At 35.6% G+C, this 15,000-nt stretch overlaps 1 protein-coding gene across 7 annotated transcripts in view; it reads right to left on the reverse strand.

The window, feature by feature from the left end:
• Nucleotides 1-15,000, reverse strand: part of PCNX1 (pecanex 1) — an 81,732-nt gene that overhangs the window by 25,939 nt on the left and 40,793 nt on the right. For all 7 annotated transcript variants that reach the window (XM_029964317.1, XM_029964312.1, XM_029964316.1 and 4 more), the window contains 9 exons: nucleotides 13,894-14,047; nucleotides 13,201-13,233; nucleotides 11,979-12,150; nucleotides 8,448-8,558; nucleotides 7,866-7,957; nucleotides 6,487-6,596; nucleotides 4,660-4,765; nucleotides 2,800-2,892; nucleotides 1,167-1,317 (listed from right to left, as the gene is read on the reverse strand). In XM_029964317.1, the coding sequence (XP_029820177.1) occupies nucleotides 1,167-1,317; nucleotides 2,800-2,892; nucleotides 4,660-4,765; nucleotides 6,487-6,596; nucleotides 7,866-7,957; nucleotides 8,448-8,558; nucleotides 11,979-12,150; nucleotides 13,201-13,233; nucleotides 13,894-14,047 (1,022 nt within the window). The remainder of the gene's footprint in view (nucleotides 1-1,166; nucleotides 1,318-2,799; nucleotides 2,893-4,659; nucleotides 4,766-6,486; nucleotides 6,597-7,865; nucleotides 7,958-8,447; nucleotides 8,559-11,978; nucleotides 12,151-13,200; nucleotides 13,234-13,893; nucleotides 14,048-15,000) is intronic.

The following is a 15,000-nucleotide window of genomic DNA, read 5'->3' on the forward strand; positions in this document are numbered from 1 at the left end:
GTTGCCACCTCTTCACTGATTTCAACATTGCTATTGATGAAGCTGTTTGACATTATGTACTTTATCTCACATAAAAGGATGGTTTTCCAACCATATTCAATCTGAAAGACTTTTGGTTTACAACTCTACAATACAGAAGAGCCTACATAATCTGACAACACAAATGTCTGTGACTTGAGAACTTCTTTTAAACTTCAAGAATTGCAACGAACGTTTCAAGTTAATGCAAATTAAAATAAGAAAAAGTATTCTACAATACAGTCTAGAAGAACCTATGTCAAAAGTTATGTTAAACATTGATGCACATATTGATGCATACATAAAGGGTTAAGGCATACTTGAAAAGAGGCTAGAAAAAGGTCCTCTGCTTTTTCAGTGCTGTGAACGACTGCACATGTCTACAAGAACCCCAGCAAGAACTGAAGCTCCTTTTCTACAACAGAAGCCATAAGGACTATTAGTCAGTGACATGGCATGAATTCTTTAAGTTACAGGGACTAAACTGGAAGATGTTACAAACTCATATTTAACATTACTGGCTATGACTTCCATTTTTCCTGAAAACACTACAACATCTGGAAATACTTAAGCCATGTATCAGCAAAAGGGCACCAACTATAGCTTCTCTAGTTTTATAGATTAAAAATTTAAGGCATACAATAGCCCTTTTCACTTCTTCCAAATAAAGTTTGACATCATACTACAATTGCTATTCATATTTATCTTTACATCCAGTCACTGGAAAAAAATCCCACAATTTAGACATCAATGAAAAGACCACACTGCATTGCTGCTACAAAGGTTGAAAGTTTGTGAATCAATTCTGATAATTCTCTTCTTCTGAGGAAACACCTAATGAAACACAGTCAATGTTTATGAAAAATTCTTGAAGCAATAATTAACACAAACTTGGCCACTTAAGATTCTGAAGACACTGTTTTAGTGGAACTGCTCTGGGATAATGTTAGCACATGTATTACCATCATCAACTAAGAGATACGTAAAACGTCATGGAATGAAACCAGGAGGAACTGAGAAAGTAAGACATTTATAGATGAGATATAATTAAAAACTCTGGTGGTAAGAGTAATAAAGAGAAGAAATTAAGTTTATTAAAAGGTCAGCAACTACAGCAAGTTCAGTAAAGTGTTATGAATGATACTTACTTCGGACTTCAAACTGATGGTATTCCTTGGTTTTCAGCAGCGGGTGAGAAAAGCAATGCCAAGGAAGTTGCTTTCGGAGTTGAGGCAGAACATAATGGGTCACAAAGCCTACCGTACCCACCAATGCATAAAGAACATAACTTAAAATAGGCTAAAAAAAAAAGAATTGAAGAAATTAAGGTTTGTTTTTTATAAACAAAATAATACACTAACAACGTAATACTTTTTCCAGCATCTAGGCAAGTGCTCCTGGAATACTAAGTTGGGAAATTATTTCCTCATGGAAGACTGTACTACTAACTTTAAGATAAAACAAGAAAACCTGCAAGAAAAAAGCCTCTCTGTATCTAGCAAATTTTCACTGAGTTGAAATGTATTTTAAAGTAAAAATAGTACACCAATCTTCTTTCATAGTCCATTGCTTCTGACCCATATGCATTTCATTTTAAAAAGGTACTATTCTCTAAAGGCTGAACCCAATTTACATTTCCGTCTGCTGGATAAAAGGAGGTATAAGCATAAGCAAAACCAAATCATTAATTTCATATTCTCTTGAGAAAGTAAGAAGCGTCCCATAAGACCAAACCTTTCCACAGAAGTCACAAAATACTGCAATATTAACGTGGTATGAAGGTTGGATTTCACAGTAATGCTTTCCAAACATTAAAATTTTCTCAAAATTTCTAGATAAGTAATAGAAAAATTGGGATTGCATTGTCTTGTCATAAGCTCTTTCTGAATTCGGTGAAGCCTAAGTCTATTGAACTATACAACTGGTGAAAAACATGCAGCCAATTTTCTCAAACATGGGGGAATGCAACATTGCAGAGGAGTGCTGAAATTCAACCATACAATAGAAGAGATGTTCCTTAGAAAACACTAGTACACCTGCTTAAATAGGGCACTTGACCTGAAAACATGCAGCTACCTAAATACATATGCTTTTTAAAATTAGTTTTTTAGTTTAACTTTAGGCAGCAGGAGGAGTATAAAATCATTCTAAAATACATAAAAGAAATTTTCATTTGCTTGACATAAAGCTGTTCATAACCTAATCAATACTTCCATTACAGGAATACCAAAATAAAAAACTCAGTAACTGCAACTCTTTAGGTAAATGCTTAATTTAAATTCAAGCACAGGATCTAGTCCCATGTCATCATCAAGTAGGAGTCACATATGACATTAGTTAGTCCTGTAAATAACCATTCCAGTAAAGAGGTACTCCCCTATACTATAGTCTACAAACAGCCATGCTAGCATGCAACTAATGTGTCAAGGTTCAGCCCCTCAAACTTTAGGAATCAAACCTTTTAAACTCTTTTTTAAGTTTCTTTTTTCCTTATTCCAAAATGATCCTGACTATTTAACTGAGATAGATGAAACAAAAGAGGGTGTTTTGTGTCAGAGACTAAAACAAAGTCCAGAATATAAGCAGAAACTAGGAAAGAACAGGGGAAGATGACTTTTTGAGCACATAAAAGTGAAGAACTTCAGTCATGTACTTATCACACTATATATTTAAAGACCATCTAAAACTAGTCAGGAGACTCAGTGAACTATCAAAATAAGCTTTATATCACAAAGTATTTGCATACAGAAGGCAAATGGAAGACATGAAGCAATACCTTACCTGTAAAACTGTAAATACTGTACTGACGTGAATTGCAAAATAGAGTACACCAATGACTATACACACAATCAGGTCAGACTGCAATCGTTCACTCTGCAGAGTAAAAATAAAACAATTTTAGAAAATATCAGCTTTAGTTGTCCTCTTAGAATCATTAAAGTTGGAAAAGACCTCCAAGATCATCAAGTCCAACCTTTAAATACCTTGTTAACATACATACACAGTAACACTGAAATCGATTAGAGATTTTCAAATTATGCCAGTGTTAATTACTTCCATTGAAGTTATCAGAAATTTCACAGGACAAATCCTACAGCTAAGAGCGTGAGTTTAACTAAGTTAGGTGCATATCAATAGCAGGGAAGGACAAATCAATACACCCCATAGATTCTCTCTCTCCTTCTGGACCGTGAGGGGGTGCAATGATTGCCCCCCCATAAAGCAATGATGAAAGAGATGGAAGGGACAATCAAAATTCCCCTTTATGATCTAAGAATTGCTTAAATCATGGGGCAATTAAGAGCTCTGGAAGAGTGCTGCCTTGGCAGAGCTATCAACCAGGGAAAACAATGAGGCTTTAACCCTTTATCCCCTCCCTTTCAGAAGGGTAAAGGATAGCTTTGGAATCCTTTGGAATGAGTTTGAATTTTCCATTACTTCTTAAAAACTGAAAACAAATCGTTGATAATGAGAAAAAAAATGACAAAACTAGTAATGCCAGAGTCGGCCACAAGGGGGCAATGTGTGCTTAGGGCCATGGCAACTCTGCTATTTACAGCCAAGAAAATCATCGAAGGATTAACTACTCCAAAATCGACAAATACACAGAGCAACTACTGCTGCAAAGTTTTAACTTCTTGCGCTACAGCTTACTTTTTTTTTAAATCAATTAGTCCTGATTTCAAAAACCACTGAAAAAAAGACTAGAATCAAAAATCCTCAGCTCCCCTGCCCCCTTGGAGACTAAAACCAGTTTAAGAGTTAAAGAGGAGCTTGCAGCTCCTGTCAGTCTCTATTGTTCAGTGTTAGAAGAACTGCAGTTTCTCTGCTCTAAATATTTATTTCCAGTTTCCACAGGTTGCACCTCATCATGTCTGTGCTTGCTGTATTATGAGAAACCCAGTTATACTGTTCCTCCCCTACAGCCAAGCCCTACACAAAGCTAAGTGAATGTTCAACCTTCTTTTGTACAAATTAAACATACTAAGCTTCTTAAGCCTTTTATTTATTGCTACACTGTGTGAAAAAGGATAATGTTTAAATATTACTTCTATAAATACTTGGAGTGAATTGGTACTAAAATTTCAAAGTATGAGCCTAAGTAAATGGAACAGGTTACATCTGCCTCCAAAGAAATCAAACAACAAAACAACTGAAAACATCCAAAGCAAACCACAGAAAGCCCCACAACACTTTCACCATTTTTATTTTCCACTTCTGGAATAGCAAGCACAAAGCTCTTCCTCACATTATTAGAAATACTAGGTTCATATAGTTCTTGCCACAATTAACTCTTCTCCATTAACTCCTGCACAAAACTCAAGTATCATTTATTAATATTGATGAGCTAGAAGAAAATCCTCAGTGATACTTCACTGAATTCATACTAGGGAATTCCAATGCTCTCATGTCTACTTCTAAATAACTTAAAATGGCAATATGAGCATTATACTCTTCTTAGAGCACTTCGGTTCACCAGCAGAGTTCAAGGAAATGCTCTGATATCCATCTAATCAGCACCATGGTGACAAGCGTAAGCAAGACCCAGATTGATGCTATACAAACCAATGTAAAGCAAATGCTTTAAATAAATTTTAAAAAAAAAACAAAACCAATACCAAAACTAAAAAGCCTACTTACCACAGAATTTCTAAGCTTCTCAGGTAAAGGATCTTTTACTTCAGACAGAGGATCCTCAGGGTTTTTGTCTTCAGAATTAGGAAAAAATTTTGATTGCACTAAAGAGCTTAAGGGAAACAAAAAAAAAACCCACTGAAAAGCATGCATTGTTTAATGTGGTTTTAGAAGAATAATGGAGTCAGAAGTTCTATTACAAGCTGATCGCAACAAAAATTAATTCTGGCATATTAATGCTTTCACATAGCTGAGCAAACTTACAGACATCTCAGCTTTATAAAAGAATTAGTTCTCTCTTGCACAGAATGACCACCATTGAAGAACAGCAGCCAAATGTTCAAATAGCAGTTTCAGTAGAAGCAACAGCACTAACTGAACAAAAACTGAATTTTAAGTGAAGTTCTCAGTAGTCATGAAACAAAATTTGAATTCGTAAATAACCAAACAGAAATGTGCAAAATTTAGAACTGGTCTATTTGTCAATACCAGTCAGAAAACCATTAATTCTTTGCTTTAATTCAAACTTCAACAACAAAAAAAACCCTAAAAAATCTATACTACCCTGATTAATCACTCAATTAGGCATTCTGACCAAACTACTAAATTCTCAGCAGGCCTTGATGACACTAATGTGCAAAAACTTTACACTTAAGCTTTTAGGAGACCATGTGCAGCATTACTAGCCACTACTAATTGTCTGTCGACCCCTCAATGTGATTTTTCTTACAATACCCTATGCAGTGCAGAAGTATTATTTCATTTTACAGACAGGAAGATCACTACTGAACGAGCCCTAGATCTTCAAAGGAAATTACATATTACAATCTATTGCAGTGCTTAACTATGCCACATCTGGCTAAACAGGTGAAACCACAGGTCAAACATAAGCATCCAGGATTTAGTACTCAGAAAGAACAAAAGAACAAGTATCTAGGGACAGGGACCACATACCAGCTGAGTAAAGCCAACTGAACTAAAGGTAACAAGAGGACAAGGTTTACTGGTCAACCCAAAGATAAGAATTTTCCTCTTGTCTGAACGAATCATTAATCTCCTTGTTCACAGGAGAGTTCTCTCGCTATCTGACCCAGGCTACTATTTATCAAATTCATCCAACATTATGGCTACAATTAAGTCCAAGTTGAAGCTCTGCCTAACGCAGCCAGATATGTCGCTGAGCTTCTATTGGCTATGCTGGGGGAGGTGTTTCTCCTACTGGAACTATTTTGATTTACGTGCATAATTATTAACTGAATCAGAAATACTCTCAGCATCAGATCAATACTCTAACTCAGGAACAGCAACATGAATACCTGCTTCCCGATGCTAGATGGGAATGCTCATCACCAAAACAGATCCTTATTGTTTTGCATCTGAGATGAAATTATTTGTACAAGTCTTTGAGCACACATCCAATATAAGACCAGATTAACAAATGAAGTGAGAGAAACTGTTCAGAAAAACCCCCTGTGGACTTCAGTTTCAACTAGTGCCCTGAGCACGTCTTTAAATATAGGAAAGATACATGTTCAGCACAAACCCACCAGCAGAAAGATGGCACCTGACTGACATTTTGGAGAACATCAGCAGGCAGCTAAATCAGATTTTGGCATGTAAGTGACTTACTAGAAGTCACAAAGAAAGGTTGTCGTTACAGGAGGAACGAGGTGCAAAATCTGAGGATTTCTCTCTAACTACTGAACCAAGAACAGACTATTTTGATTAATGTGGGTGACTACAAGTTCCAACAGTACCAACAACTAACATTATTAGTAGTTTTTCCTTGCAGTTTGCTTGTTCCTTGGGAAAGGGATACAAATTATCACTTACAAAAGTACAGAAGGGTCACTACTTTGTCTGCTGAGATGATACGATATTGCCACTAACAAACCACAAAATATGGAGAAGAGAACTGGAATATGCTGCCCATCCCAGGAATCCTGCAGACAGAAATAAAAGATTAATAAAAAGGAGACAAGTATACACCACTTACCTGACATACAAGAATTATGTATATCATAGTAAAGAGAATGAAAAATTTAACTACGAAGCCACAAAAATAAATGAGGACTTTTTGTACAAAAATATTGCTCAATATTTACCTATGTCTAACTACAGATCAGGAACTCTAACACAGTGTACATCCCTCAAGCCTACAGCACCTTAATCATTAAACAGTCATCATTTTACATAACTCTTAAGAATTTCCTGCATTCCTCGAGACCACAGGTTCTTAAGACTTACATTTAGTCAATTCTCAATTTTGAAAGTTACAAATGTTTTGACTCAGAATGTAATTTTTCCTAATTTGCTGAATGCAGATTAAACATTGGGTTTATTTTTGTTTTCATGATCTGTATTGGATCTGCAAAACGAGATAGTGATTCTTTGCTAAAGCTTGTTTATCTTAAACAGATGTGTTTACAAAAGGCTAATGAGACAAGTGTACAAATTCACAGAAAGCTAATGATGTTCTGCAGGTGACAGCATCATGGGAGTATTTCCTCTAGTAACTTTCCACTCTGTGACAGAGGGGAAAAAAGCCAGTCAGCTTTGAGTTGGATGGCACACATTTATTTTACAATTAATTGTAAAATAAGTATTTTTGATTACTGACACACCTGAAATGCACAAACAGAACCAACACCACACTACACACTGTTTTCTAATAGAAAGGTATTTCTAGCAAGGAAAACTGGGGTGGAGATAGTGGGTGTCCCCTTTGCTACCTTTCACATAGGCACACATCTTCACTTTGACACTACAAACTATTTCCTGGTTTCTTTTCAGGTAAATATTAATTTGAAGAGACTATTTCACTTTTGCAGCACCAGAAAAAAATACTAACATAAGCCATTTTGAGAGTTAATAAACAATACATGAAGACTCTGCTAGAAACAAGCCACTTCCTTTTTTTCCAAGAATCAATGTAGAATGGAACTTATGGTAAATGTCATGTATTTTTAACCAAAAAATAGCCTGTTACTGCAGGCACAAATCATGCACCTTTTAAAAGCAAAAAAAAAAATCTGATTTGTTCTTGCATTGCATCTCCTCAACTGACATCACAGCTGAGCAAGTGTGGAACCCTAGCAAATCAGACTAATATTTCTAATTCAGTTTCTGCATACTTGTGTTATCTAATACAGAAGGAAGCAGAGAACAAAACCCAAAACATTAATATATACTGTGCATAAAATTTTGCTCACCTTCAGGGCACCATAGCACAGTCCATACAACAATGCTACTGCCACAATACTACAGATAAAACTGTAAAGTGCTGCAAGCAGGCTTGTGGTAGCTGCATATCACAGAAAAGAAAAAAACATTGTTATGTACTAAAGTCAGAATACAAAATACTTCAGTTTGCTTAAGAAGATATCAGCCCCCTTAGTTGCAACATCCCTCTGATGAAAAAAAAATTAATAATCCAACCTTGAGCAACTACTTGTATTTTCCCCTACAAATGATTTTTATAAAGAGCATTTTATGTGGCTTTTTTTACCTCCTCAATTTTTAACAACATTACCATAGTAATAAAACAGTTAAAAAGTGCACCAGAAACCAGTTGAGGAAGAAGGTATACTTTTTGACATAATTACTAGGACAGTAATTCTATTTCTCAATAATCAATCAGAAGACCTTAAAACTTTTTAAAAACACAGTTAAGTATCCTGTGTTTAGAGGACAGGAGTACAAATAATGTAATCACTAAGTTTTTTAAGTAGCATACTAATCTTGGCTGCTCCAAGCCTCGTGCTTTTACCGCTGACAGAGAACACAACACTCACCATTGCCACCGAAGACATGGATGTCCAGCTGTTCACAGAGATACATCACAAATGTATTCACCTGAGGCAGGAGACCAATGAAGAATACTATAGGGAAACATAGTGTAAACACTACAAAAGAAAAAAATAGTTGAAAAAGTGGTGAATATTAAAAATACATCATGATAAGTTTAAGTTCTAGAGTAACACACACCATTTAACTCAACATCACCGAAGTATTTCTATACTATAATTTCTAAGGAAAATATATATTATGTAAAGTTCTACTTCAGTGACTCAAAACTGACTGAATACACAGATTATACAGAACAACAGTCAGAAGATTTCTTGTACTTTTGTTTTAATTGCCGTAGAAATGGACACAGGCCCATTCAGGCTTTTCATTTTTATTTAACAAAGATCACCCAGGAGTGTTTACAGACTAGATTTGTAAATTTTCACTCATTTTAAGTGAGGCTTATCTGCCTTAATTGCCTTACAGAAGCAAGCTAACACCAGCCACACTGACATAAGAGGCCAAGCATTCCACCTCTGGGTTTTCTGCTACTAATAATGTTTGACATTTTACTCATTTTCTCACAGCACTTCTGAAATTTCTGATCCTAAATGACTCTTATTTTAATGAAAACAGGCCACTGTGTGAATCATGAAAACCTCTGCAAATTATAGGATTTCAGAACACAAAGATAAATGAATGTCAGTTAATACTGATACAGAAAATGGTATGTCCCAACCTGTACATACCATTTACTTTCTATTTTAAGGAATAAAAGATGCAGGAATAACAATCTTCTACACAAGTTCAGATTTCAGAAGTTCTAGATTCTGAGGGACAGAAGGATCAAATAATGAAAATAGCCCTGGCAGACCAAGTCTGGAAGTTTAGGGAGGACTTTCTACAATCCTATTGACTTGTAGCTTCAGTGATCAAAAGAAGAAACAGATTTTGAAGTATCCTGTAAAGCATCAGAGTCTTAAATTTTTAAGTTTCTAATTTTATATCTGCAGAATGGTTGGACACTGAAGGAATTAGAAATATCTACAGTCATAGATATTTCTATGAGTGAGATAAATACTGACAATCTGATTTTTTTTCCCTATTCAGTGGTAAAGTTAAACAATGTAATTTAAAAACATGTAGGTTCCAGGCTTGGGAAAAAACACTGAATTCTGCATTTTTTTACTTATACAAACTAGGACATAAAAGACTACAGACCAGCTCCTCAGGACCTGATGAAAATATTTTTTCAGAACTCAAGTCAAACTTTTATCTCAAATCATTACTAAAGGAAGCCTACACAGGAGGTAAATACAATGTTTTGTCACTGACAGGTTAAAAAGCTGTTTCCTGAAGGCCTGTAAATTGCACTATCTTGTGCCCATTGAAAACAAAGTTACCAGACAGATTGGGAAAACACAATTTTTAAAGAGTACCCCAGCAAAAAGCCACTATTTATGAGGCTTTTACAGTCCATAACATATTTGTTCTGTAATGGGGACCACCTAGGTGAAAACTGAAAATAATTATTATAAATGTGGAGTATATTTAAAGCAATTGATCAAGTCCAATATTTGGGACACAAAATATAAATTTATGCTAGTCCTCACTTGTCTGTTGGCAAGGATACAGCAATTATGTTATTTACATTAAGTTTGCCATGCCCTGCACCTGTGTTGTTCTAGTAGCTATGCCTGGGAATGGGGAAAAAGGCAGCTGAGATTTTTACTTTGTGCTAACAAAGTATGTTTGCAAGCAGCCAGCTTGCTTTGCGATCACAAAGCTTTCTGAACCAGTACTTCAGCAACATTAAGAGTTTCTCCAAAGGCAAGGGTATGCAGGTGTGGGGGGATGTACAGTGTAGGTTTTTATTTTGGTTTGTTTTTTGGGTGGTGAGGTGTGGGGATTTTGTTTGTTTGGTGTTTTTTAAGAAGAGTGAGCCATTCTGGCAATCTGATTTTTTTATGGGGAGAACTGCTAAGAAACATAAACCACATAAGCTGCTGCAAGATAACCCAGTAGAAGAGTAAAACATAAGGATCAAAACCCACTCAGAACTCTTGAACTAGGAGTTTTAAAAGCTAATCCCAAGATGGACATGGCCTGGTGAAGATGCCTCTACATCTTTTAAAACTGGTAAAGACACTTAAGTACTTGTAAAAGGTAGCTCACTTTCATAATATGACACACTATTTACACATCCATTATCTTATGGGGATAGGGGTATACATTATGGCAATGACTCCAGGTAGTAGGAAAGGGAAGAAAATACTTTAAAAATTGACAGAGTATAATCAAGAGAAATTAGGGTAGTTTTATATCTTGAATGAGTCAAAAGTATCTTCTGTCTTAACTTCTTTTTCCATCACAGACACAGAATGAAGTATGCCAGTACATAAATAGAGCCAAAGAATCTGTTCAAAAGCACCTTTGAAAGTGTTGGGACAATACTCTGTTCATACATACGTGGCTTCGACATTTTCCCTCTGAACATTTAAATTCACATACAGACTTATTAGCAGAAAGTTGAAGGGGGAAACAGTATAAGACATGAAATTCAGGATGTTCTTAAAATTGAGTAATAAAAACTAATACCCAAATGCTTAAGTCAATAATTCTTATTAATTAATTAAAATTTTAAAAAACCCACACCAAGTTTTCATTTTTCTTGGACAGAAAACTGTCAGCATGCAGTCATAACTGCTGGAGTCTTTCATGCACAGATACTTGGACACAACTGAAGAGCAACAGAATTCAATATGGATGAATTCTTACAGATTTTGTTACCCCTCCCAAAGTAGTGATCGACAAAAGATCACCCAAATAATTTTTCTCCACTAAAGTAATGCACGAAGGTCCCGTGATAAGATGACTTCCACATGTTTATGTCCTCTCTCTCCTTTTGATGGGTTCTGCCTGAGATTACACAGCTGCTACTATTTTCATAATTTTGTAAGTACACCGGGGAAAGGATTGTTGTTTTGGGTTTTTTTATGCTGTTTGGTTTTTGCATTGGGCTGAAGGAGGGGTGTTAAATGCCAGCAGTATTGTGAATGCACTGTGCTGCTCAGAACATAATGAAAGTACCACATACTGCCCAAAATTGTACTGCTGATAGGCCTGTTCTGAGAAGAGGCACATTAAATAAGATTTAGTCTGTCTAAAATGTGGGTTTTTTTTTTAAATTGTGTCTGTACTGTTCTACCAAATTGCTAAATACAAATAACCTCATTTACAAGAACTCCTACTTATTTGCCACAAGCCCCTCCAGAGTGAATGAAAGAGTTCAAATCAAAATGTTTCTTTAACTACTGAGCACCTAGGTCCAAGCACAGGGTAACATATCCAGATTCAAGTTAAGAAGAAAGATTAGGGATGAGGGCTAAGACACTACATAACGAAAAATATCTGTGACACCACATTAGAGGACATCTCTGCCATTTGCTAGAGCAAATCTATAGAAGGCAGAAGTGTTCCCATGAAGTTCTACTGTTGTGAAGCAAACAATTCAGATCCATGAAAAAGCCACTCACCTATAACTAAGTCCCTGGCTGACAGCAGCAGTAATGGGTTGGTGAAAGCCATTCCATACAACCTGAATCTTGTTGTAGATATGTTTCTGCTGCCATAATCCAACAGCCAAATAAGACCACAACATAAACAGAAATATACAGGCCTACTATAGGCTATGATACGATTGTGACCCTGTTTAAAAAAAAACAAAACACAAAACCACCAACATTTGTTTATTATTAGAAGAAAAAGTAATTTTTACTCTTCTCCTACAGACAGCTTCAGAACCAAAATCACTGCTCATCAACTAATGTACTGTCATCTCAGCATAACCTAAAGTTTTCTGCATAAAATCCTTGCAGTGATACCAGTCTGTCTTTTTTTATGGCTTTGATATAAGAAAGACACAACATTCAGATTAAGTTAGACTAAGATATATTTACTCTTAGCATAAAATACAGTGAAGACTATGTTGCTTGCAGGACTAAATGCTAGAGAAGCTCTGACTAGGTTTTGCAAGCAAGAGAGAATAAATCCATTTTAAAGAAAAAGCAATTAAAGTTTATTACTCAGATACTGCTCCTGTTGGGGGGTGGGGAGGGAATCTATTTGTGTGTTTATAAAAACACACAACCTCTTATGTAAAATAGTAAGAATTCCTTGCTGCAAAGGAATAACGCTTTTACATATTTTAAGACATACAAGGAATATTTTGTCTTGGCAATCTAGCACATGCACACAGAATATAAACATATTGTGCAACACTAGCACATGAACATTTCCATGCCCAAACATTAATGCTTACTAGAGCATGGCATACTCAGCTTATTATCACAAAAACGTAAGGCAGTGTGCACACTAGGACAGCTGAATGATCTACAAGACTAGAACAGAACATCAAAGCTGTGTCAGTTCTTGCCAGCAGAGCAAATTACAACATTAAGAACACTTCTCAGTATAATTGCTTGAATAATAAAGATTCATCAAAAACCTAACATGGCATGGCTCCAGAGCAAAACCTAGGCTCAAAACAGGGAGGACATGATTTTCCAAATACAAAGAGTATGGCAGGGGGGAAACAGTATCAGTTGCCTTCTCTTACACTAAGGCAATTATAAGCCTTTCATGCCTTAGGAGAAGGCACATGGAAGAAATGCCAAAAAGATCAAACCAAAGTGATCAGTTCTCTGTAGAAGCCCTGCATCTGCAAGGTTAGTACAGCAGCACGTGCCCATGACTTACATGTCGAGGGGAAGAAGAATCTGGCTGAACACTCTGAAACCAAAATGGAAAGAGGAAAGTTACCCAATCTACAGATAAGTGTGTTTACCTCCACACACACACACAGTTTCTTGACTGAAGTTCTTTTAACAATATCTACAATTAATTTTACAATTGTCAAGCCACACTACAGCCTCTTTTACTGTTTTTTCAACAGTTATGAACTTAAATTCTAAATCTAATTTCCACCCCAATAGTCTAATCATAAAATATAAACAATCATTCTTAGATTACAAATATACCATTAACAATAGTCTAAAAAATTCAATAATCTGATTAAAAATTTGCTTAGATATAAATGCTTCATATGAATGCATTGAGGTATATCCACTAAAAAAAAATAAAACCCCAAAGCAATAAAATTTCAAGTTCTGTTTGTAGGTTGCTCTTAACCAGTGAGAATGTGTTCCTTTTTGGGAAAACAAAGAGTGCATGAGAACAATAAATTACAGGTTGTTTAACAAACATATGCAGAACCATTCTAGTGAAGTGATCTTGTATTACCATCTATCAAACTTTCCATGAAGCTAAAGTTTACTCATTTCTTTATAAATGATAAACATGCATTTTTCCCTTAAAGCTCTGACTAACCTGCAACACCCAACCAAAGTTATATCTATAGTTCGTAGAAAGCAAAGACAGAAATTAAAATACCTTCAACAGCGAGTACTGACAACTGGCTATCACCAGGCAGAACTGGAAGACCCAAATATCCTTGAAAAAGCCCTCTATAAGAAGTACAGAGCCCAGAAATGCAACTAGAATAGCTAGGATGACAGCTAATACATTTTCAAGGATCTCACGATTCCTGTATTAGAGGGAGAAAAAAAAAAAGAAAAAAAAGATAGAATTAAAAGCTAACTATGTCTAGAAAAAGCTGCAAGGGAACAGTTAGGGTCAGAAATTAACAACAGTTATGTTGCCGGTAGCAAAGTAGTTAAGAATAGATTTGAACTTCCACGGACTATACACTGTCTCTCAGCAAAGCTAAGAGCTACCAGGCTTTCCATGACAGCTGAAAGCAATTAGCATCTTATAGAACTGAACTTTAAACAGCAGAAGATAACTTCAGCAGATAATTTCAGAATTAATTCAAATGTTTAACCAGAAGTGTGATCTGTAACACAAATCTATACTCAAGGCACATCCAGGATGATTACAAGCCTGTAAAAAACACAAGCATGACAGCTTATCTGTATATACGCTGTCATTCATGATTTTGTAATGAAGAAACTAAAAATACTCTCACTTGGGTAAGATATGCCAAGTGGAATAAAGATAATTCCCTATGATATTGGTAGTGCTTAGGAACAGAATTAATAGTGTTGCTCTGTAGACAGAATCACTACTCTATTGTTTATTTCAAGGAAGTTCATTACCAAAATATAAATACTCCACATATTCCAAAAGCTGGTAACCGAAGGTTCATCTTAATTTTATTTCACTAGGTAAATGCAGCAGAGACAACAAGTTACAGTATTAGATGACTTTAGAAAAATGCTTTGAAACAGCACGTAAATTCTCTCTATTTGCTGAAACACTAAGTGTATGCCAGGTTCTAGACCCTTTCAATTACTTTTTGGACAAAACTATTTCCTAGCTTTAAAGATTAGCAATGAATGTCTTGTTTTGACCATTCAATTATTTTATTGCCCCACTCAGGCAAAGTGAGAGTTGGTTTCCTTTTTCCTTTTTTAGGTTGCTTGAGAAAAAAGGAGAGTAGCCTTCACTATTTCAGAAAAAATACACTTTGCATTATTC

The sequence above is a fragment of the Manacus vitellinus genome, unplaced genomic scaffold, assembly GCF_001715985.3.
Source record: "Manacus vitellinus isolate BGI_N305 unplaced genomic scaffold, ASM171598v3 scaffold_6_pilon, whole genome shotgun sequence".
Taxonomy (NCBI): domain Eukaryota; kingdom Metazoa; phylum Chordata; class Aves; order Passeriformes; family Pipridae; genus Manacus; species Manacus vitellinus.